We start from the raw sequence: 26131 nt of genomic DNA, 5'->3' as shown, positions 1-26131 counted from the left end.
TGAAGAGATGGTTATTGAAGTAGTCTAGGTGAGACGTAATAAGAGCCTGAACAGAAACTAGTTTGAAGGCATTTGTTCGAGGGTGATCGTGGAGGGAGAATTTATCAACTATTACTAGATTTGGGAGAATGAGAAGATGAGAGGACAGGGATATAGAAGAAGAAAGAATCAAAGGTGATGGACTCTCTTCTTAATATCAAATAATTTCCTATTTGGGTCACTTGCTTTAAAACCCTTTTTCTTTCTGTCTATACTTCTACCTCCTTTTATAGTTTTTCATTGATTTAATGTTTATTGAATCTCTAAGGTATGCCAGCCACTTAACCAATGTCTGGATTATTTATAACTTCTGTCTTGTTTCTGCTGCCACAGTGTTTCTCTCCCTTATCCTTTCTCTGGTTCATTCTCCACTCCGCTGATTCTTTGCCCCAGCTAGAATGACCTTTTTTTCTCTCTAACCATATTGAGACTGCTGAAGTCAGACTTTGAGGTTGCCTTGCTTGGCCTCTCTAATTTTGACCTCTCCTTCTCCTGAACTTGGGAAGCAACCATAATAATTTAAAGAACCTGAGCATTGTGATCACACCAACTTGAGTTTGAATCCAGGCTTTGCGTTTTACTCTCTCTGTGAACTTGAACAATTTATTAGCTTTTCTGAGATTGACATCCCTTGTCTTTTAAATGCAAGCTTGTTGTGAGGTTTATTTTTTTATTTTTTAAAGATTTTATTTATTTTTGAGAGAGAGCGTGTACACATGGTGTGGAGGGGCAGAGGGAGAAGCTGTTTCCCCGCTAAGCAGGGATTCTGATGCCGGACTCCATCCTAGGACCCCAGGATCATGACCTGAGCCAAAGGCAGACGCTTAATGGACTGAGCCACCCAGGTGCCCTTGTTGTGAGGTTTAAATGAGAGTTTGTGACATTCGGTTTGTTCTCAGATGTTACTTTCTCTTCCCCTTTTAAGCAGGTTACTTTTTGTACTTTACTACAGTATGAGCCTCAGGAGCAGGAGAGATTGGATCTCCTTTAGTATACTTTCTATACTCAGACACTTGCTTTCTTGTTGAATGACTGCTAAGATTAGTTACATTTTCACTTGTGATAAGGGAAATGAACCGATAAGAAATTTTTAGTATTAAAATCAAGGGTAGATATTAACATTATTTTTATGCACCATTCATGACGTGATGTTCTTTGAATGTTTGTTCTTTTAGCCACGACTGGATTTAGAATGCATGTACTGGCAGATTATCTTTGGTCTGTTCCTTCTTTCCTCAGCTCTTTAGTTTTATCACATTGTTCTGCTTTCCCCATAAACTTTTGTGGATTCCTGGAATGATACAGCTAGAAGGGATGAGCTAAGGCTCATGTAGCTGATAGCTGTTTTGCAGTTACGGGTACTGAGCCAGCAGGCACCAGTAAGAATAGAGTTCAGGTCTTTTAGATTTCCACCCTGGTGCTCTTTTTCAGTATACTTTGGTGTTCAGGTTTCTCACAAATTTCTTTAATTACTAATAAAAAGATAAGAGGAGGAAGTTTAAAAATATTTTAAAAAATGTTTAAGGGGATGTAGTACGTATAGACTTTAATAACAAGCACTGTAGCTGTAATAAAGAATTAAAAGATCTGTAGTATGAAATATGCTCCCTCTTGATTCCTTGGGGAAGATAGATACTTTATTAGTCTTAAATCTGAGACTTAATTTTTGATGTCTGGATTTATATACTCCTTATCAGTTCGTATGGATATCCAGGAAGCCAAATGATGATTAAGTTATAGTTTGGGAAATAGGTTGTAAAAGTAATCATTTAGACTTTTATTTTTAGGGATCAAGGTGGTCGGACATTGTGTGGTGTAATGAGGATTGGCCTGGTTGCAAAAGGCTTGCTGATTAAAGATGATATGGACTTGGAGCTGGTTTTAATGTGCAAAGACAAACCCACAGAGACCCTGTTAAATACAGTCAAAGATAATCTTCCTATTCAGATTCAGGTGAGTACAGTTTAATTGCACCTCTAGGAGAATTTGTAAAAAGGTGAAAATAGGTAGCGACCTTGATGAAATTAATAATAAGAAATTGGTAATAGTAAAGGGTAGGTGCAGACAAAGGAAATACTGCTACTCTGGATCAGTGACTCATCCATCACATTTAAAACAAACTTCTGATGATTAGTACTAGGATATATTTACTAGATTAAGAAGGCTCTTAAGGTACAGTCTTCAATTTTCAGGTATATCTTGCTGAGAGGCTTCATGTTTTTCAGACTAGGTCTCTCAGTTTTATAAACTTCCTAGAAGGGTTGGTATAATGCAGAAAAGATCAAAAAGAGCATAGACAACTAGAAACTTCCATAGGTGATAATAAAATTGAAAACTCAGTTAATTTAACAGTCACCCTTTCATTCTGTTAATAGAAAGTCACTATTAATTCCTTGTTCCAGACCTTTTTTCCAATTGGATGCTTTTAGAAAATTTTGATGTTGGCATGCTTTTTGGAGAATGCTGTGAAGGCGGAAGGCTCCTCAGGGCTGAAGACAGTGGGTTGGTCTGGGGCAGTGGCCGCCCTAGGACCTGCTCTGCCAGTCTGCTCCGAGGGCCAGCTGCATCACTAATTGGAAAGCTGTGATCATCTTTCAGTTTCACATGCGTTGTCTGTGGTATAATCAGATTGTAGCTTTTTGATGATTTCATATCAGTTAGTCCTTATATCCATGTCATATAGATACCAGCCCTCAGGGTCCCACGGTCCTTTGAGTTGAATGCTGTCTTGTTTAGTTCGTTTCTTTTATTTGTATTTCTTCTAACAAGGTTCTTTCTCCCCCCAAGTTATATGAATTCTAAATTTGTTTTTATTAGCTTTGTTACTGGATACTTTTCTTTCACACTTACAAGTTGATCTTCAAGACCATCTCCCTGACTTTTTTATCTCAAATTTGTGTTTAAGTGTCACATTTCCCTATATTAATTTTTGGAGCATTATAGTTTCATTTTGCCTTAGATCTCAAGATATGGTTTTCTAAGTGACTGAACATATATTTGGCTTTTCCATTTTCAGTCCTCATGAAGAAATGTTTTTGCTCTTTCATAAGGTTAAATTTATTCTAAAAATTATTTTAAGTCCTTTTGTTATCATTTGGGGGTTGGGGGGTAAAGGGAGAGTGAGGGAGAGAATCTTAAGCACAGGGCTCGATGTGGGGCTCAATACCATGACCCTGAGATCATGACCTGAGCCGAAATCAAGAGTCGGATGCTTAACCGACTGAGCCACCCAGGCCCACCAATAGAGCTTTTAAAAAACAGTGAGCTCAATAACAGGAGTTTCTGGCTAGCTATACTTTCTGTTATTAGAATGTTGATAAAATTCCTCATTTCTATTTTTTATATCGTTTTAAAATGTAATCTGTATTCCTGCTTTTATTGCAGTGAACACTGTTACTCTTAAATCTAGGATAAAGTAATAATTCATGGAGGCTTTTCAACCATCTCACCCCTGTTTCTGCTCCCTGTAGCGAGTCCTATTTCTTATGAGAGTGGTCCTATTCCTTAGCTCTGTCAGGGTGGAAAAAGAGTTGAGAACCAGGGCTATAAATAACTGAAGTTCTTACTCTGAAAATCTGTCACATTTCTCTAGTATTGATATGAGAGATTGGGCCAAATTTCAGTCTGCATTAATAGAGCTTTCTCTGTGCAGATCACAACTGTGTAAACTCTACATTTTTTGTCTCCTTGGTGAGGGTCTTTATTTCTGGGCACCACAGTTTTAAAATGTTCTTACTGAGCTAGCAAGTAAGTGTTCAAGGGAAGAACCCAGAAGAAAGTGCAATCTGTGTAAACCATTTTAAATTTGAAGAGACTGGGGCTTTTTAGGCAAGAGAAGACCAAAAAAACACACATATCTTTTGGTCTTTGAAGGGCTTCTTAGAGAAGTTAAAAGAGGCTGAACTCTTAAGGCCAGTGGTCGACATTAAGAGAAAAGTATTTCACTTTATCATAGCCAATAGAGTTATCCAACCCTGAAACGAGCTGCTTTGTGTGATGGTTAGATCCATTACTATAGGTTTTTGGGTAGAGGTATCCAGGTAAAATGGGGACATAATTGTATACCCATCCCAGATTAGCCATTGGGTAATTGGCTCAGAAAGCCAACATATATGCTCACATATATACACACATTATTATTATTACTATTAATATTTCAGAAAATCATTTTAAGCATGATTTCTACCTTTACTCCCTGCCTCCTTGTTTTCTTGGTGTTTGTATGGAAAACCAGTTTCTGATATGATACGATCTTATTTTCTTGTGAATTAAAAATCTTTTTCCTGAGCACTTACCATAGCAGAACTTTCAGTAATTTAAGTACCTTAATTAATTTCGGTTGTACCATACCTTTTCTCTACATACTCTTTTCTAGGTCAATTTTAGAACTTCCTTGAGCAAGGGATAAGGGTGACCAAAACCAGGAATCACTTTTAATTAGCCTAAAACTTATACCATGGTGATCTGCATGCATAGTTGAAAATTTAGTTTGAATCATTCTCTGCTGGCATCTTTAATGTAAACAGGCTTCTGCTTTTTCTCTGTATTCTAGTTCTGGTTTTTCCAGTGACTGTGTGGCCTTTCCCTTCCTTGGTTTCCTTTATTCAAAATTAGGATAATGACTTTTCTATTTTGCTATCTTTTTTGATATAAATGTTTAATGGTAAAATGCTATTTTTATGAAAATGGCTTTGAGTTCTTTTAATGCACACTGATACGCAAAGATCTAGTAGTGTTTCCATTCAGCTGTTTATGTCAGGTAATAGATGTAAATTTCACCACCAAGAAAGACCCTGTGTAACTTATTAAACTATATATTTAATGTATAATAATATATTAAATATAGCATAATATGTGACTCTAATTGGTGATTATTTTGTGGAAGGCCCTTAAATTATATGTGTATAATTATATGCTAAAAGAAGCACTGTATGTTTCCCTGTGGATGTCAGGTGACTTGTCCTATAATGATAGGTCTCACTGGAGTGATCTGTGAGACCTACCTATCCTTTGGGAAAGGAAGTTACTTGTTTATACTAATTTTTTTGCTGGTGAGTGACAGTGCAGAGATCCTTTCTCATTCTTTCTTACTTGATTCTCTTTAAAAATCTATATAATCTTATATAAAAATCAATTTATCTTATATTTGTAAGTCCTTAACAAGTAGGAGTTCCTTTTGAGACAGTCCTGTCAAAAAGGGATTTGGTTTAGAGAACATTCTCAGCAATTTATTATTCTACAGTACTTCTCTGTAAGAATTTTAAGAACACTTTACCCATTATCACATAATGATGCTGTTGGTATTTTACTTTCAAATATTAGAAAGAATGGTTTTAAAGATTGTTTAATAATTGTATAGATAGTTGACAATGTGGTTGCATTTTGAGGTGTGGAGAACAAAGATTTATTGTGGTAAGTTGGGAGGAGAGAGAAATGTTATCCTTAAACTGAAGAACTAGTTAAAGACTTTACTCTTTTCAGCCCAGTATTACTAATAGTTAATAACATTTGAAAACTAAGGGGCAGTCATTCATTTTTTGAGATTTTAATCTAATTAATTAGGTGTTTTTGAAATCTTGGTGACTTTCAGAAACTCACAGAAGAGAAATACCAAGTGGAACAATGCGTAGATGAGGCTTCTATTATAATTCGGAATACAAAAGAGCCCACGCTAACTTTGAAGGTGATACTTACTTCCCCTCTAATTAGGGACGAATTGGAGAAGAAGGATGGAGGTACACATGTATATATTTTTGTTTTGCATAAGACCTCTCTTGAATGCTATGTTAAGTGTGCTTAATGGATTTAAGAAATAACTGTCTTCATTTGTTTTATGCCACTCGTAGTATTTTAAAAAGCTTTATTTCTACATGATTGCCGTATTTTGCAAATATGTATACATTTCAAATATATGTTAATTCAGAAACCTGTTGATTATCATGGTGGTCTTAACTCTGCTTTAATTTTTATACTATTATGGTGTTCTGTTTTATTTTGTCTATTATTACATTGTTATTGGTATCAGCCAAGCTATTCTATGTAGTTTGGCTTTTAGGTCTGATTTTAGGATTAAATGTGGTCCAGAACAATATTGTTTTCAAATTTACTCACTCATTGTTTCAAGTTACTCATTTGTACATTGCTCTTGACTTCTAATAACTGTTACAACCTTGTAAGATTTATGCTTTACCTAATTGTCCATGTGTAAATATGTTTTATAATGTAAGAGATATAAACTGGGGGATTGTTTTCTAAAAATTAATCTTTAGTAAATTTTTTTCTAGGAGGTTTGTGATCCTGTTAACATTTCGCATATGATATATGTGGGAATTAATGCTTTAAACTAACCTTCTTCTGAAGTTAAAAAGAATTCTTGTATGGCAGTGTCATCCTCATAAAAGTAGAGTAAGAAATCTGTATTCAGCTTTGAGAAGGAATGATGGAGCTGGACTTCTTTATCTGATGTTTTTATCCTGTCAAGTTAGCTTGTTTCTGCCTCTCATTCCTATCCCTAGAAACACTTGCCATGTGATATTTGTCCTGTGTCAGACCTTTGACCAACTGGCCCTTCTCTGTCATGACAATTTAGAGGCAGTGTGGCTTCTCTGGGCCAGTGGGGACTCCCTTAGGATTGCTGTTTTTTCATCACTAGACATTCAACAAGTCCCATTACTTACTCCCCTACCTGAAATACCAGTGCAGTAAGAAATACTGGTCAGTTTCTTAATTTCTGTCAAATTGATGATAAAGGTGTAGTAAAAGACACATTAGTGATGTTAGGATTGAGAAATTTCGAGTTTTGGCAGACATGTCTCATAGAATCTCTGTAAAAGTGATATACTCCTTTAAAAAAAAAGTTTTTTTGGAATAACTAAAATCAGCTATACCGTGCCCAACAGATATAAAGTAGACACATTATGACTCAAGTTTTAAAATTAAAGTGCATCCAATCTGTAATTGGGTTTATGCCAGTACTTTTTTTTTTTTTTGCTGTGTATATATAGTATCTCTAATACCTCTGAAGAACCAATCCTAAGCAGCTTAATTTTTTTAACAGCTTTACAGTTCACCATTAACTGTAGAACTATAAAATGATTTCTGAAGTGTCAAGATAATTCTCTTACTTCTGGTAAGCTGTGTTCTACTTGACCCTCTAGTGTAAAGCCAACCACTTCTAAGGATAGTTATAATTATAGGTATTATTAATTATTTGAGTATAGAGAGATGAAAAAAAAGACTGAAATCACCAAAGACCAGATTAATTCTACATCTGCTTGTAGCTGTAGGCATCTCTTCTGTTATTTCTTTGAAAAAATTAACAAGATCATCAGGCTTCTTTTTTCCCCGTGATTTTGTATACTTACGTGGGATTAGGTAATAGTTTTCTGTGATACCCTTAAGCTTGGTCTGTTGCCTCTGTAACTTTAATTTCTGTTCACAGAAGCTGGAAACAGATTTTTACTGTACTGCACCCTTATTAGAAGACTAGTTACTGTAGAATAGTCTCTGTTCAAGGTGTTTGGGTTACTAAAGGATCCCAAGACCTCTTTTTGAGCTGAGTCTTATCAGCTGATATTAACAGTATTGTGTGGGATCAGATAAGGTGAAAGAACCTGCCTGGAGCTAATATGTAAAACATATTACTTCCTCTCCATTTGAATGGCGGAAAGATTTGTTTTGCAGATATCGTCCTTAACCTCTCAGCCCTGTTGAGTCACTGTTATCTCTTACAATTTGTGCATTTTGTCTAACCTGGGCTTTTTCAAAATGCTTCTTGATCTGCACTGCAGTTTTGAGTATTCCTGAGCAGCTTTTAGGATCCAACATGACTGAGCATTTGAGACCTGGGCTCATGATTCTATAGGACTTGTTTCCTCCTACCAGACAACTCCTCCCACCTTGATGCAGTTATTTTCAGCTGCATGGGGTGAAAGTACAGGACTCATTTGGGTTCCAGGAATTTCTAAGACTGGGAGATAGCCCCCTTTTCAAAATCTCCACTCCTTTTCTTTCTCAATCTTTAAAAAAATATGCATTGTAACTCTCTTTGAGGAGACATTTTCCTATAGAATCTCAACAGCTCGCCTCCCCACAAAACAAACCAACTTTTCACAGTACGTATACACTCACATCTTTCTCCTCCCTCTCTTCACTTGCTGCATATTTGGGTAAAATCTAAAAAAGGGAAAAAAGCGTGGTTGCAAGCAGGGAGAACCGGAGGACTGGGGCAGGTGAGAACATCACGCTTAACTCCTTCGGGTTGTCTCTGCAGAAGTAGGTCTAACTATTCATTCAGATCGCTACTTAAATTTTTCAGTGGCCAGAGTATATAGTGAATCTCTTTGGTATTGCTTATTCTTTCACAGGTAAGATTCCTCCCATGCTGTCAGTCTTCTTGCCATATTCTAACCCTTTACTTGAAGGCCCTATAGAATAACCATTCCCCATCACTGTATACTTCCTGCTAAAGAAGGTGCAGGAGAAGAAGCACTTAGTGCCTGGCAGTTAGGTGTTCGATTCTTAACTCCATTAGGTACTCTTGCTGTGTGATCTTGGACAGGTTTCTTCATTTTAAACTGTGGATAAGAAACACTTGAGAAAGTTGAGGTCAAATGACAGAGTTTATGTAATGTGACCTCTACGATACCTACACAAAGTATTTGCTCAATAGTGGTAGTTACACTTATTCAGCTTATACTAAAAGGACGCCCAGTGCAAACTCACATATGCAAACTGCCTTCAGTTCACAGTGAGAATAACGTGTACTTGATAGATCTGAGGAACTGAACCTAAACACAGGTAAACTCTTAAAGATCCACTGAAGTGTAGTATTAGAACCAGTATATTGCTGTTTTTGCTGCAGTGCTTAAAATGAGCTGATTTGTTATATAGCTTTTGATTCATCAAGGGGTGGGTGTATTTTTCCCTACCCATGTCCTTTATCCCTGTACAGAAGCTGGAAACAGATGTTTCCACTATACACTAATACACTATAGGTGTGCTGTGCCCCCCACCCCCCCGCCAAAAAAAATCTGTTAAATGAATTTTGGAGCCAGCACATTACCTGATTAAATAGGACTGTGTGGTGTGTAAGAAGCATTAACAATGGGCATCTTGATATTCAAGCAATGCATATTGATGATTCAGCTGTGTTAAAGTGTTTTATAACTTACTGTGTTAGAAGCATTTTCTCATATATGATTTAACCTTCACAACAGCCCTGTGAGGTAGATAACTGCCTTGTTTGATAAATGAGGGAAAACTCAGGTTTTACCCAGCTCCTCCCACTCTAAGTCCAGTGTGCTGTCGGCTCCCATTACTCTCTAGGATGAGTGTTGGAGCCTCTTAGCTGATGTAGTTATTCTCAGCCTTACAGGGTCTCATCTTCTTTTGGTGCTTGTGATTTTAAGAAGTGTATTTGCTGTGAGGGTGGTAAGGTAGCTATTTATTATATTTATAGTGCAGTTCGAAACCAGGTGGATAGGGAACCCACAGCAACTCTTCTGGCTTAGGCTAAGATGAACCTCTGTCCTCAGTATTGGGGTAGACTTTTAGGGGTTCACAACAGAGAAGCTGCCCAAAAGTCCCTTTTCACATCTTGGTGCCAGTATGAACTTCTCATGCGTCTTGGCAGTTTACTAGCATGAGGCCTGCTAAACAGAAGGCATTAGTCCGGAGATCACAACTGGGATTGTAACGATGCAGTAGGCTTTATTTTCCTGCCTTCCCCAGCTGCTAGACCCACACTATCCAGTGCAAATCTTTAGCCATTATCTTTCCAGTGGCCGGCTGCCTACTGAAGCATTGAAGAAAAGTCATATCGAGTGATGTTTCTACCATAAATTAGGAAAACAGTGCTCTCTCTGTTCTACCTTAGTGCTACATTTACCTGTCCACATTTTTGTGGCTTGATGTTTTGCATGGACAGTGGCTTGGTGCCTAGTATCTGCTCTTCACAAAGCCTCGAGGAATTGAGAGAAGGGGCTGCCAGGATATCTTCAGGCTAACTAGAAAATTCTGTCAGCATGAATTCAGTAGCTCAACTACATCCAGATTGTCAAGGAGGCCTTTCTGATAACCCCACTCAGTTATTTTACCTTTGAAGAGCCCAGGTTCCTCACAAATAACTTTGATTTAACACAGTCATGTTCTGGCTTTTCCCCACCCCATCTCCAGGCTAGTGTTTTGTTAACAGAGAGCTAGCTTACGTGTAAAGGGATTGAGAGAATGACCAACATTTCCTCCAGTACGGTGTGTTTCTGGTCACTGATCTCACCTCTAACCGAATAAGCAAAGTTAGGCATAGCAGACTTGTCTTCAGTGCTTCCACTGTTCAGAACGTTTTGTGTGCCTTCGTGCCCTGATGCCAGGTTACTGAGCAATAAATTTTTAAAAGCTGTTTTTCTTTGCTTTTGGCATTTTTGTCACTCCCCAAGCCCATCCCCTCTGCTGTTTCTCATCTGTTTTACTGGTCACCGTAGGAAAATGAAATGGCTCACAGTTCCATTGTTTCTAATTTAAAGACTCCAGATGTCTTTTTATCAGAAAAGTTTTGCTTCTCCAACAAAATTGAAACACCTATGTTAAAGTTCATACAGAAATGTTAAGCCTGAGGTTTTACTATGAGAAGTAGCATTGTTTTTCCACCAGGTGCCCCATAAAACTGTTATTTTTATATAAAGCAAATAGGCAAGCGTAGCACTGCAGTGCGGTATGAATTTATATTGTTTTAAAATAAGACACTTTTAAGAAGATAAAATGAGATGAGTTATTACATTTCCTCTGCTGTTTCCCACCTCACGAATATTGAAACATTCTGGATCTTTGGACTTTTTTGACTATGAGAGCATGAAGAAACATGGCCATTCTGGTGGTGATGTAAAGGGAGTCCAGTGCAAGCCTTCTTTCTGTTCACTGCCTGTGCCTTTCATCTCTTTTTAGCAGAATCTACTGCCTCCAAATGTTGACTGTCTGTAACAAGATGATATCTATTTTTTTTTTTTTAATAAGAGTTTGTGATTAAAATCTGACCTTGGGGATGAAAGAATTTATCTAAATATTTTTGCTGTTGTCCCCCTTTAAAAATATCTGTGTTGCAATGAGCATAAGATGTTATTTACAAACTGCGACCACTGGGCAAAAATACCAGAAAGCTCAAAAAGAGCTTTGGTTTGCCTTGTCTTTTCCTATGCAAACTTCCTCTGACTCACGCCTGTCTTCCGTTGCCCATTTTTCCAACACTCCTATTAAGATGATCGAATAAAACTTAGCTTGCCTTACTTTTAACTTGAAGATTAAAGTCTTAAAAAATAAGTACATTCCATGTTTTTTCTTGAGATTACATTACTTAGCAGTCAGTCAACCTTTGTCATGTCTAACTTTTAAGAGATTCTAATCATTCATTTATAGTAGTTTGTTTTATCTGGTACATGAGCTTTACACAGATGCTTGTATTGAACACAGTTGAGCATTTTGATATAAAAACATTAAAATGAGTTAATTTATGTTTTATATTATTAGAAAGAGACAGAATTAAGCAAATCTAGGAACTAGATCATCTGTGAAGTAAATACCCATAGGATATGGCTACATATTCATAGTATATCTATGTTTATAAATTACATTAATAGTTTTTTTTTTTTGAGGCTTCCCATTTTATGAGTAAAAAGGGGCAATGAAATGAGACCCTGTGTTTTGAATTTGTGGGCAGAGGTTAATGTGAACCAATGCAAATATCTGCTGTAGAGCTCACCTGGTCAGAAAATAAGTGTGTAGCACTTCAGCCTTTAGAGCGTTAACAGCCAATAGACAGCCACAGTTTGTTCTTTCATAGATTTGTTTTCTGTTGGGCATTATGCCTTTGGTTTTAGTTAATGGCATTCTGTCAATTAGAATATTACCGTGTAGTTGCCTTAATAGAATCTTATAACTGAGGAATCCAAAAGGTATCAGTGATCTTGTCTCCCATTTAAAAATATTTACAATGTATCACTTGGCCCACACAAACATACTACTTTCTGTGACTGTTAGGATTATACTAGAAGAAGTGTTGGGTGGACTCTCCTACATCTAAGAGTTCTTACAAGAGAATGATGAATCTGACTTAAATGGATTAGACAAAGAATTACTCCTCCAAAGAAGTATTTGTATGTTATGCATTATAAATATTGCACCAAATATTGCTTAAAAACCTACTTCCTAGGAGTTTAGAGGAGATATAAATTTGGCGATCCGAACGTGGATTTAGAATCCTGTGACATCTTCTCAGATATGGATATTTATCATTAATCTCGTGTTTGAATTCTTTTGCTGCTCTGGGCCATCTAATCCAACTTTAAAATGTAAAGGCAAGTCAGATAACTGTAATTAGATAGTATTCTTTGCTGCCCCACCCCCTTTTTTTTAAGGTAGATAAAACTTGAAATGTACCAATGTACTTCATTCTTGTAGTTCTAATAATTTTGTTTTAGAAAAGAAATAATGAGAGAATTTAAGGTGATGCTTGAAGAGTTCTCATCAGTGGAGCAAAGTTTCTATTAAGGGTTATCTTGCTGGATGAGTTTATTTAGGTGTAACAAAAATTATATTCAGTGTATTCTTAGTAAATCCCAAATTATTTACATAAAAGAGCCCCAGTTTCCCTCAAGAACTGATCAGCAATTCTTCTGTAAAGGAAAATCGTTATTGCTCCTGGTCCCTGATTTGTGCTCTCTGTGCCCTGCCAAAGGCAAAAGTGCTATGTACCTATTTTGTGCCCCTGTTATGTTATACACATGCTTAATAAGATCCCAGATTGTATGTAGCATCGGTCACGTATTTGTTTACTGAATGAATGCTTTTGTACTCCTGTTGTACCTGTGCACAGAACGGCTCTGATGACTGTTTACTGAAGTAATCATCGTGCACGTAATTTAAGAAGAAAGCAACAAAAACAAAGCCAAATCGTGAAATCTTCTGGGAGTCTTATTAGTTCACTCAGATGCTGCTCTTCTTTTTATTTTTATTGTTTGGTAATTTGACAGGAAACCCTTGGTCAAATTGTATCTGTCTTTCTTTATCCCATTTTCCTATTAGAAAAGGTTGCGATGAAAGATCCTCCGGACTTATTGGACAGGCAGAAATGCCTGAACGCCTTGGCGTCTCTTCGACATGCCAAATGGTTTCAGGTTGGCTTTTTATTATTTTATTGTTACTGTAACCTTGTGCAGGCTTCATTTGGAACACCTGCCACTTAATGGTTTCTGTGCACGTAATGTATAAAATGGGGGTGCTTTCTATCTTACAGGGTTATTGTAGGAGTAAATGAGTTAATTTAGGTAAGGTGCAGAGTATAGCTTCTGCTACAGTTAATGATGTTTAATTATCATATAATCTTTTTTGTCTTAGTACTCTGAATTTCACATGATGGCTTATAAAATACAAACAGGGATGAGAAAAGCTGGAAGATAAGATAGATAGATGGTTGCCCAGAATGGGATTGCCATGAGGCTATGAAAGCTATTTTAGTAATATGCTTCCTTTACTTTAAAATTTGTCTTTCTAAACTACATTTTTACTGCTTTTAATAACTTAATTTTTTGGTTTGCTTGACAACTAATGAATGAGTGGCTAATTAGTATTCACTTTAAAGAACCTATCCATGATCCGTGTGCTTAAAATGAAGACTGGATTTCAACAGGGATATTGGAATCATTTTGTTTGTTTTAGGCAAGGGCAAACGGATTAAAATCATGTGTAATTGTCCTCCGCATTCTGCGTGATTTGTGCAACAGAGTTCCCACATGGGCACCATTAAAAGGATGGGTAAGTACTTATGGTTAAAAGCAAGTTCTGTAGCCATAGTCAGAGGAAATCCTGTAGAAATTACTTGTTACTGTAAAATGGCTACATTCTGAGTTAGGTGTGCATTATCTATTCTCTAGAAAAAAATTGTACATCTTTTTATATACTTTTTTTACGTATATAACCTGTCTCTTCTACCTCATCATATTCATATTACAGAGCCTGAGATATTTTTCTGACAAAAAGGTTCTATACCTGTTAGAAGTGACTGTCTTCTTGCACTTTACTCTGTACTGATGGTTGATTACTATTCACCTACTGCCCGTGAAAGCCTCCTTAACTGGCACATTTCTCTTTCAGGGCTACTTCCATTTAAAATAAAAATTACCTGATATACCTGTATATGGCTCCCATATCCTCTTTTTCTTTATCTTTGAGTGTAGACACTTTGATATAAGTTTGTTTTAGTAAGTAAAGTCGGGCAAATAGTACACTTGACACAATTTTGGACGTCGTTTATAATGTATATTGCAAAACTTATTTCATTTGGAAATTATTATGCTTGGCACAATCAAGACCACAGTGAAGAACGTTATAAAACAAATAAAGCTGTAAGGGTCATTTTAGATTAATCTAACAATTATTACTTTGATATAGTACATGAGGTTTTAGTTTATTTAGTTTATTAACTATGGAGATTTGGTCTTTCGTTTATTCTAATTGCAGTACTTGGGACAGGCTGTCTGAAGTGAAGTTGTAGGTGGTGTGAGTGCTTCCTAGGTTAAGTAGGAGATAGGTGGGCTGGGTTTGAACATTGATTAGTTAATTAGCTATTACTAACGTAGATGAAAGCTTGTTAAATCCTTGTTAAATCAACTAGGTGACCACAGTTTCTTAAGTGATCCTTTCAGGGTAACCAAAAACAAAGTTTTTGTAACAAAATGTCTTCTGAATATGTTACCTCAAAAATGATTGATTTAAAAACTCTGGCTGGGATAAAAGTTGATAATCAAGCAGGAAAAATTTAATTGGGCCCTAAATATTAAATTGACTTTCACCTTTTTGGCCTCCATTGTAGTTAGAAATGTCAGCTCACATTTAACTGGAATCCTTTTAACACTTGGTGCATGTACTAATTTGTAATTTAATATCTTCTAGCCACTAGAGCTTATATGTGAAAAGTCTATAGGTACTTGTAATAGACCTTTGGGCGCTGGGGAGGCCTTGAGACGAGTAATGGAGTGTTTGGCATCTGGAATACTACTTCCTGGTAAGGGTTTCAAACTCTGGAGGCAGAAGAATCAGAAACATTTCATTTTAGTTTATTTTTCTGAATATGTGCTAAATTTGTCCTCTGCACAGGAAAATGATGCGTAGGTGTTGTTTTGCTTGGAATGTTAGCAACTAGAATGTTTGAATGTTGGAAAAGTGCTATAAAACTCTCTCTTTCAATAACTGTAATTTATGTTTTATATGTACTAACATAAAAGGTACTAATAAGATATTGTGTCTGCTATGAATTTGCTTTACCTAGAGCTCTGAATTTGAAAATGTAGATGTTTGGTTAAAATGTATGAAGTTCATTCTGTTTGCAGTCTGGTGTTTAATTTGGAAAAATTAAATTTGGTCTTATTTTACATATGTAATCCCTTTAAAGATCTGGGATGGTTCATCATGCTGTTTCTAAATTGTCAGAGTAAGACCCAATTTTGTCCTTAGATACGCAAGTGACTTCCAGTAAAATAAGGACATTTAAGTGTTAACATATTGAAAATGAGAGAGTCCTTTTTATTCCATTTAATTGAGCAGACTTTTAACCTAGTTCCTCAGTTTTTGTTTTTGTTTTTCTTTTTCTCTCCATTCTTTTCTCTCTTTTGTGTTAGTTCATGGAATTCTAAACTCAGTTCTAAGTGGTGCCTGTGTTTTTCTTTTGCCTTTGCCAAAGGGGGTCCTGGTCTACATGATCCTTGTGAGCGAGACCCAACAGATGCTCTCAGCTATATGACCATCCAGCAAAAAGAAGATATTACCCACAGCGCACAGGTAAAAGATGGGACATGTCACAATGATCTGTTTAGAGAAAGATCATATCTTCATTTTCTGAATCATTCCATTTAAACACTTTTTTTCTTGTCTGTTATTAGGGACTTTTGCCATCATAAGCATAACATTTAATGAATGTCTTTTTAGTTACATGTACTAAAGGCGTTATGAATGGCCATTGAAATTTGAATAAATAAATCTTTTGTTCTTTAGCATGCACTCAGACTATCAGCCTTTGGCCAGATTTATAAAGTGCTGGAGATGGACCCCCTTCCATCTAGTAAGCCTTTTCAGAAATATTCCTGGTCAGTTACTGATAAAGAAGGTGAGTGTTTTATTGGGGGTGGACGTGGGCAGTGGTGGAAATGGTCATGGACTGCATCTCTTGTTAGAGTGGAGCGAACTTTATTGTTAATCCAAGTTGTGTATTGCTTTTCTTCCTGACTTTCTTCTCTTCTCTTTCATCGGTAACATCAGCTTACTACCGTTTATTCTTAGTAGTGACACTCACTTAGCTACATTGGCCAGATTCCAATCTATCCAGTTTACTGAACAGATTTAGAGACCACACTTTGAGAACTGGTGGTCGAAGGGGAAAAGATGAGCCATAAGCTGAGAATAGATGTTATCATAGTCACTGACCAGTTAGATCTTTGTCATGCTTAAAAGTGTTACGTAACTAAGAAAGAGATCTAGAGGAGGAGAAAAGTATACTGGAAAATTCAGAACTATTGCATTTGACCTAGTCTGTCTGAACTCACAGTTTCAACAGACAGAGCACAGGCTTTGGGGTCAGTATGACCTCGGTTGGTTCCCGTCAAAGCTCCACTACTTACTAGCTTTAGGCCTTGAGCAATGGGTTCATCTCTCTCTGTGGGGATATAACCCCCACTTTATTTGCTGATGTCAGATTAAAATGCCTAACTCAGTGCCTGGATTACAGCAGATACTCCGACGTGAATCACTTACTCACCTCATTGTGCACAGTACATGTTTTCCCCCCTTCCCTTATCTCCTCTTATGCTAGAAAGTGGGATGTTTAACATAAGTTATTCTTCACCTGGGACTCAGCCCATCTCCCACAATGGATATTATTCTAATAATTTTTATATGACAAAAATAGTGCGATGGCTCAATCTATTTATTTAGATGACAGAATTCCAGTGGGTTAACAGACTTTTCAGGGAGTCCACAAAACCAAAACTATTTCATAATAATACTAAGGTTTTTTTTTTTTTTGTCTTTTCCATTCTTTGTCTCATGAGTGTACAGTTTTCCAGAGGCTGCATGTGACATGTGATAGCATTATCACTCTGGCTAATGGAATGTTTTTTTGTGTAATCCTATATTAAAATTGTTTTAATTTCTAATATGATAAATATTGATATTACCCAAAAAACAAAGCTCTTTGAGTGTTCAGTAATTTTTTAAGAGGATAAAGTGGTCCTGAGATTAAAAATTTGAGGGGTGCCTGGGTGGCACAGTCAGTTGAGCGTCTGCCTTCAGCTCAGGTCATGATTCCAGGACCCTGGGATCGAGCCTCGTGTCGGGCTCCCTGCTCAGTGGGGAGCCTGCTTCTCCTTCTCCCTCTGCCATTCTCCCTGCTCATACTCTCTCTCTCTCTCTCAAGTAAATAAAATCTTTAAAAAATAAAAAATAAAATAGGGGCATCTGGATGGCTCAGTTGTTGGGCGCCTTTGGCTCGGGTCATGATCCCCGGGTCCTGGGGTTGAGCCCCGCATCAGGCTCCCTGCTCAGCGGGAAGCCTGCTTCTCCCTCTCCCACTCCTCCTGCTTGTGTTCCCTCTCTCGCTGTCTCTCTCTCTCTGTCAAATAAATAAATAAAATCTTTAAAATAAAATAAAAATTTGAGAATCACTGCCTAACTTCTCAGGGATAAGGAATTCTCCAGATCCTACTATATAGCTTAAAAACTGATGCTCAATAAGTATTTGTGGAATGAAAGCCACCTTATTCCAGAGGGTGCTCACACAGCAGCAAAGATTTTGGGGGCGGGGGGCAAAGATTTTTTGAAAAGGATTCACATAGCCATGTGACATTAAGCACTGTCTGTGGATTGAATAAAATTTTCAAATATTTATAGAGATTCTTGTGATTAGTATAGAAAAAATTTGTTTGAATCATTGAATTCATAGCAGCTCTTTTGGTTTTTTTATATTTTCTTTCACTAGAAGAAAAAGTATATCTACTGTAGTGTGGCTTAGGTTTTTTTTGTTGTTGTTGTTGTTTAACTTTAAGTTAGGGAACTGTTGATCTGTCAATTTATAGCTTAAAAAAGAACCAGACTGTCAGTGTTTCCATTCAAGCACTATCAGTTACTGGCTGCATGAGCTGGGCAAGTCACTTACCCATCTGTGCCTTAGCTATAGGAGGAGGGGACCATGGCCATTGCCTCCAGACCCTGTGGCATTCTTCCTCGTATCTTCATGTTTTTAGCACCTAGCTTCCTGACGTTGGCATTTAAACTTTATTCTTGTAATTCTTGGTGATTTCATTATGCACTCAGATGATTTTTTTCCCCAAAATTTTGACTTCTTAATTCCTTGGTTTCTTCTTCCGCAAATATTGTCTTCTATCCTACTTCAGTTACCCATACTTTGAATGTACCCTAGACCTGCCTTGAGTAACTCTACCCTCTCCATAATCTTATTTTTAAGAATCCCACTTCTGCTTCTTGTCATCATTCTCTATTACCCTTACTCCAGTTCTTGAGCCTCACCACTGATTCTGTTACCTTTTCATAGTCTCTCACCTTCTTCATGTTCTCTCTTCTGTCCCTTCTCTGATTGTATTCCATGGTCCATCATCATGATCACTCCCTAGCACATGCCTTCACTTCCTCGATCCTCTGTTTCTGGCACAATTCTAACTCTGGGAAAATCCAATTCTGCACCTAGACCAGGCTGTTGAACATCGTTGGAGGAAAAATACAATCATCTTGACTTTTCCCTTTAGGTCTCAGGTGTAAATAACCTTAAGTAGACCCTTTGTGTTGTCTAGCAATCCTTCTGTAAGTTCTAGAGTTCTCCAGTTTTTGTAGATAACTGTTTTACACCTTTTCTCATTTCATACTTCCTCTTCCAACACTTCACTCTCATCTGATGATCTTGTTTGCTCAAAGGATTCATGTATTTGGATAAACTCCCTTGACTGTGATAGACTGTCCAGGCTCTTAAGACCAATCTTTCTACTTGTCTACAAGTGGACATTATTCCAGCAGTTCTCTCTTTTCTCACCAGCATCAACTCCTCCCTTCCTACTGGATCATTCTCATCACCATAAAAACTTGCTGTAATGCCTTCCATTTGAACGATGAAACCAGGGGCGCCTGGGTGGCTCAGTTGGTTAAGCATCTGCTTTCAGCTCAGGTTATCATCTCAGGGTCCTGGGATTGAGCCCTACATTGGGCTCTCTGCTCAGCAGCAGTCTGCTTCTTCCTCTCCCTCCCCTGGCTTGTGCTCTCTCCCCCTACCTCAAATAAATAAATAAAATCTTAAAAAAAAAAAAATTGAAAGATGAAACCAAACTCCCTCCCCCCCCCCAATTCTGCAGTTCCCTCCAACAGAGTCCCATTCTCTCCTCCCCTTTATAAGCAGTACTTTTGGAAAGAGTGGCCTATTCTTTCTCCTTTTCTTCACTTTCAAAAGAACTTACTCTAATCAGGCTTTCTGCCTCACCACTCTACCAAAGTCTTTGTTGTGACTTTCATGTTACTGCCCTCAGCAGTTAGTTTTCAGTCCTCATCTGAGCCGACTAGCCACATTTGATGCAGATGAACACTTTTTTTTCTCCCAAATTTTGTTATAGTATGTATACAGAAAAGTATAAAACGTATCATTTAGAAAATAATGATTAAAAAATTACATGCAGTCACCATCCTTAAGAAACATTGTTAGCTTCTCAGAAAGTATCTGTTTATCTCTCCATATCACCTCCCTGCCCCATGAACTACTAACCATTCCTGACTTTCTGATAATCATTTCCTTGATTTTCTTTATAGCTTTTCCACCTGAGTATGCTTTCCTAAACAATGTGATATTGCCTAGAATTTTATAGAAAGGGAATCAAACTAAGTTTAATCTTCTGTGATTGGCTTCTTTCTCTCCAGCATTGTTTGGGATACATTCATGTTGCTGCATATAGCTAACGTTTATTCATTTTAGTAGCTACATAGTATCCATTATGAATGTACTACAGCTTATCCATCTACTTTTGCAGGACACTTGGAGTCTTTTCATTTTTTGGCATCCACCTGCAATATTGTTATGAGCATTTTTATGTGTGGCTCCTGGGGTGTATATCCAGGATTTAGTGTAGGCTAGCATGTGATCTAGTAAATAGTTATATATATCAGTTTATACTTTGACCAGCAGTGTGTAAAAAGTTCTTGGTGCCCTGTATCCTCAGCAGCATTTGTCATTGTCACACACTTTTTCTGACATGAAATACTTCTTCTCATTTGACTTCTAGGTCATTACTTTCTCTTGTTTCTTCTAGCCACACAGCCCTCTCCTCAGCTTTGTTGGCTTTTCCCCATCTTCCTGATTTCTGAATATTTGAGTGTCCCAGGGTACAATCCTCAGACTATTTATCTTTATTTACACCCACTCTTTAGGTGACCTCATTTAGTCCCTTGTCATGAAATATACATATCTCTACTACCAGTCCTAGCCACCAGCCTCTGACTGCAGACCCAGATATCCAGAGGCCTCTTCAGTGCCTCCACATGGATGTCTAAGAGACATCTCAAACCTCAGATGTCTAAATCCAAATTCCTGTCCTTAACCCTGCCTCTGGTCTGCTCTTTCCATAGTTACCCCTGTCCCAGTCATTGGAAACTCTGTCTATGTGCTCAGGTCAGACACCTTCACCCTTTGAATCCTCTCTTTCACTTTGATCCAGACCAACGGCACACCCTGTCTATTTAACTTTCCAAAATATGTCCAGAATTCAGCTATTTCTTTAGCTCCTTCACTGCTGTCATCCTGGCCTACACTGTCATCGCCTCTTACCCGGATTATTGCAATTGTCTTTCCTGTCTGGTCTTCCTACTTCTGCCATTGCCCCTGTTGTCTGTTCTCAGCAAAGCTGCAGTTCTATTTTTTTTCTTTCTTCTTATCTGGAAATAATTACAGATTCACAGGAAGTTGCAGAGATAGTACAGAGAGGTCCCATGTTCCCTTCACCCAGTTTCTCCCAGGTTACATCTTACATAACTATAGTACACTATCAAAACCAAGAAATTGATATTGATACATTTTATGCCCTTTTTATCACATGTGTAGATTTGTATAACCAGCATCATAATCAAGTTGCAGAACTATTTCACTACCACCAAGATCTCTCTCATTTTGCCCCTTTGTAGCCACACCCACTCCTCTCCCTTCAGCTGTCCCCAAGCCCTGGAGACCATGCATTTTTCTCAATCTCTTTGATTTTATTATTTCAAGGATTTTATATAAATGGAGTTATACCACATGTGATCTTTTGAGAGTGCCTCCCTCCCCCAGCGTAATTCCCTTGTGGTCCGTCCAGGTTGTTGTGTGTGTCTGTAGTTCCTTCCTTTTTACTCTTGAGTAGTAGTCTATGGCATGGATTAGCCAGAGTTCGTTTAACCATGGACCTGTTGTAGGACATCAATTGTTTGCTTCCAGTTTCGGGCTATTACAAATAAAACTGCTACAAATGATCCTTGTGTAGGTTTTTATGAACAGTTCACAAAAACACAAATTTTTGTTTGTTAGATTGGCCAGCAGTTTTCCTTTGTTGTAATGTTTTGTCAAGTTTTGGCTCTAAGGTTATGCTGGCCTTACAAAGTGAGCTGGGAAGTGTCCCTTCTTTTTCTTTTCCTTGGAAGAATTTGTATAAAATTGATGTTATTTCTTCCTTAAATGTTTGGAAGAATTTATCAGCAAAGCCTTTTGGGCATGTGGTTTTCTTTGTGGGAAGGTTTTAAATTATGGATCTAATTTCCTTAATAGGGAAAGGGCTGTTATCTTCTTACCAGAGTTTTGGTAAATTGTGTTTTTCTAGGAATTTGTTCATTTTACCCAAATTTAAAAATAGTTTATAAGATCTTATTTTTGGGGGGGCGCCTGGGTGGCTCAGATGGTTAAGCGTCTGCCTTTGGCTCAGGTCATGATTCCAGGGTCCTGGGATCGAGCCCCACATCTGGCTCCTGGCTCAGCAGGGAGCCTGCTTCTCCCTCTCCCTCTGCCTCTGCCCCTGCTCATGCTCTCTTCCTGTATCTGTGTGTCTCAAATGAATAAATAAAATCTTAAAAAAAAAAAATCTTATTTTTTTATTGTCTGCAGTATCTTTGGTGATGTGCTCTTGTGTACATTTTATACCTCCTTTTTTCCCTGATCACTCTCATTAGAGGTTTATCAGTTTTATGAGTCTTTTAAAAAAAATCAGCTTTGGGGGCTCCTGGGTGGCTCAGTCGGTTGAGCATCTGACTCTTGGTTTGGGCTCAGGTCATGATCTCCACATTGTGAGATCAAGCCCCAGTTGGGCTCTGTGCTCAGCAGGGTGTCTGCTTGAGATTCTCTCCCTCTCCCTCTGCCCCTCCCTCCGCTTGCACCTGTATACTCTCTCTAAAATAAATAAATCGGTCTTTAAAAAAAATCAACTTTGGCTTTGTTGATCATCTTCTGGTATATGCTTATATTCTATTTCATTGACCTGTGCTCTTTGTTTTTCCTCACTACCTTCTTTGGGTTTTATTTGCTGGTTTTTTTTTTTTTTTTTTTTTAACTTTTTGAGATAGCTGGATACATTATTAATTTCTTTCGGTCTCTTATTATATATACTACTAAGGCTATAAATTTTCCATTTTAAGCCAAGATTTATGTGCATTACACTCTTTTTTTAGATTTATTTATTTTAGAGCGTGTGTGAGTGTAGGGGGAGGGGCAAAGGGAGAGGGAGAGAGAGAATCTCAAGCAGACTCCCCACTGAGCCTAGAGCGGATGCAGGGCTTGATCTCAAGATCCTGAGATCTTGACCTGAGCTGAAATCAAGAGTTGGATGCTTAACCGATTGAACTACCCAGGCACCCTGTGTTACGCTCTCTCTCTCTCTTTTTTTTTAAGATTATTTACTTCAGAGAGAGTGAGAGAGAGCACAGAGGGAGAGGGAGAAGTAGACTCCCCACTGAGCATGGAGCCCAATGTGGGGCTCAACGTGGGGCTCCATCCCAGGACCCTGAGATCATGACCTGAGCCGAAGGCAGACGCCCAACCGACTGAGCCATCCAGGCGCCCCTACACTCTTTTGACATGAGTATTTTCATTCTTGCTTAGTTAAAACTATTTTTTGTTTTCCCTTGTTAGCAGCTCTTTGACATATGAGCCATTTAGATGTCATCGCTTTATTTCCAGACAAATGAGGATTTTCTAGTTATCTCTTTATTTTATATGAGTTCTTGCTTATTCTGCGATCTGAGAACATACTTTTTATGATTTCTGTCCTTGGATATTTCTTGAGACTTATTTTATGGCCCCGTACATGGTTTTTGTAAATGATTCATACTCTGAAAAAAAAGAGAAACTTTTTAAAGTTTCAGATTTTCTGCCAGAAATTCTTCTTGTTGTCTTTTTTTTTTTTTTTTAACATTCTGATCATTCTTTTTAATAAAGTGCGTTTTTGAAAGGTCAATCATTTGGGTCCTTTTGGGTCTGTTTCTGTTGTCTGCTCTGTCCCTTGATTTTTGATCACATTATCTTGTCTTCTCATGTACTTAGTTATTATGAGTGCTGGACACTTTAAATGAACAGTTGTAGAGAATTAAAAACCTAGGGTAATGATATCTTGGAGGATTTACATTTGTTTCTGGGCAATGGTTAGTGGAATTGGTGATCCTGGATCATTTGAATGCAATCAAGGATTAAGATGGGCTCGAGTCCATGTGAGATCCAGACTATTTCTACTTTATTTACTTCTAGTGTATGACATTGCAGAGGCCCAGCCCCCAGTGTGGGGGATTCAACAGGCCTTCTTTGCTTGGTGAACTTTTGTTTTTGTTTTTTTTTTTTTTTGAACTTCAGTTTTTGACCCCTGAGTCCTGAGTGCCTGCTAAAAGTTACTCTGTCCAGTTCTTAGTGGCTTCTCTTGGATTTGGAAGACGCACCTAGGGGAAATATGGCCTCTAGTGCAGGGTTTCCATTATCTCCCATATCTTGACTCCACAGTTCTTTAGTGTCCGGGAATAGGTATTTTTTCTACCTTTTCTCCAGCTTTTCTAGTTGCTTTTCTGAGGAAGGCTTTTTGAATTTACTTACTTCTCATACTGAATAGTGGAACTTAAGTATTTTGTAAAAGTTCCTCTGGTGAATTGGTGGCAGCTAGGGTTGACAGTTACTGCCCCTCCTCATCTTCTGTAATCATCTCCTTCTTGTTTAGGCTACTCCAACCACTCAGGCCTTTGTGGTGTTTCTTAGCATATTCCTATCTTAAGACCTTTGTATTTGCTGTTCTCTCTGCCTGGGGTTCTTCCCGAAATCTCTGAATGGCTCACTCTGTTATTTTCATCAGGTCTTCATCAGAGGGTCACCTTATCTGTGATACCTCTCTGACCCTGCTGATGAGCACCACATATAAAATAGCAACACCTCCACCCCCTCAAGCCTCTTATTTTTCTCCCATTTTGCTGACCATCTTATGATATATAATTAGTTTCCACCACTATGCATAAACTCTTTGAGACATTGTTTTGTTCTGTTACATGTCCAGCCCCTAAAATTGTCCTGCTCAATTAGGGGCATCTGGGTGGCTCAGTCAGTTGGGTGTCTGACTCTTGATTTCGGCTCAGGTCATGATCTCAGGGTCATGAGATCAAGCCCCTCATTGGCTCAGCACTGGGAGTGGAGCCTGCTTAAGATTCTCTCTCTCTCTCCCTCTCCTCCTCCCTCCCCGCTCTCTCTCTCTCTCTTTTTTTAAAAGATTTTATTTATTTATTTGACAGAGAGAGAGAGAGTGAGAGAGGGAACACAAGCAGGGGGAGTGGGAGAGGGAGAAGCAGGCTTCCCGCTGAGCGGGGAGCCCGATGTGGGGCTCGATCCCAGGACCCTGGGATCATGACCTGAGCCAAAGGCAGACGCTTAACGACTGAGCCACCCAGGTGTCCCTCGCTCTCTCTCTTTAAAAAAAAAAAGAAAGAAAGAAAGAAAGAAAACTCAATATTTATTGTTGAATGAATATAAGAATGAAATTATGATAAAAGTAATCAAAAACTAATGATGTAATGAATGGTGACTAACATAAAATAAAAAATTATGATAAAAGTATAGGCTTCGTAGGTGCTTGTGAGGATTGAATAAGTTAATACATTTAAGTGAAGACATTTACAGTTAAGGTATTAAGCACAGTGCCAAGCATATGGTAAACTCATATTATTCAAAATTGTTGCCTCTCAAATGATCACTTCTCATTTCTAGATATTATAGAGATTGAAAACTACTTGCTTTTTGTAAAGCAAGCCTTTTTTTTTTTTTTTTGCTCACATTACTATTATGATTAACACCAGATTTTACAACCCTGCGGCTGGGATGGTAGACTGAAGCTTAATCCATGGAACTCTCTTTATGTAGCTGCAGGATTAGAGAATAGATCTGTGTTTAAGCCAGCTTGTGATTTCCAGGCAATCAGGAAGCAGCTTTTAATGTAACTTAATGAGTGGGAGAGTGATTGAATAGACATCATTCCTTTTTAACTTTTATCTTGTAAGAACTCCATTCTGGGAGACTGGCACACTCAGTTTTATGTAATGCAAGTGAAATATGATACTAAGCAGATAAAAGCAAATATTGTTTTTGTTGAAGAGAGAGAGCATCAAGATTGATTGACCTGAGTGGTAAGTATTGACTCAAGCAAATGCTGAAGGCAGTGTTTACCACAAGGGACAGTAAATCTTGATGATCAGAGAATATATAGTTAATCTCAGTATTATTACAGAGTTTCACTAGAAGTATCTAGAAATCTTGTGGAATGAATCTGTTGCATATAACTTTCCTTTTGGAAAAACCCAACAACGAACTTTTAAGTTGAAGACACAGAGTTCTTTAGAGTCCTTACACATATTGATGAGCTTTTCCCTGATTGTTTTTAAATTGGACAGCCAAGTTCCTCCCTTATACCTGACAATGTTATTAGCTGGCTGCTTTATTCAAGAAATTGATTGATAATCAGTTCAGTTAGTTTTTGTTCCATAACCATTATATATCCTTTATAAGTCTTATGCTAGATAG

At 37.8% G+C, this 26131-nt stretch overlaps 1 protein-coding gene across 4 annotated transcripts in view; it reads left to right on the top strand.

The window, feature by feature from the left end:
• STRBP (spermatid perinuclear RNA binding protein) overlaps positions 1–26131 on the top strand; it is a 140958-nt gene that overhangs the window by 75933 nt on the left and 38894 nt on the right. For all 4 annotated transcript variants that reach the window (XM_036107865.2, XM_036107866.2, XM_036107863.2 and 1 more), the window contains exons 4-10: positions 1827–1992; positions 5630–5774; positions 13114–13205; positions 13747–13842; positions 14980–15091; positions 15767–15864; positions 16078–16189. In XM_036107865.2, the coding sequence (XP_035963758.1) occupies positions 1827–1992; positions 5630–5774; positions 13114–13205; positions 13747–13842; positions 14980–15091; positions 15767–15864; positions 16078–16189 (821 nt within the window). The remainder of the gene's footprint in view (positions 1–1826; positions 1993–5629; positions 5775–13113; positions 13206–13746; positions 13843–14979; positions 15092–15766; positions 15865–16077; positions 16190–26131) is intronic.

This window comes from Halichoerus grypus, chromosome 14 (assembly GCF_964656455.1).
Source record: "Halichoerus grypus chromosome 14, mHalGry1.hap1.1, whole genome shotgun sequence".
Lineage (NCBI taxonomy): Eukaryota > Metazoa > Chordata > Mammalia > Carnivora > Phocidae > Halichoerus > Halichoerus grypus.
Note: the sequence above shows the minus strand (reverse complement) of the source record. Positions and strands in the feature narration are given on the sequence as shown.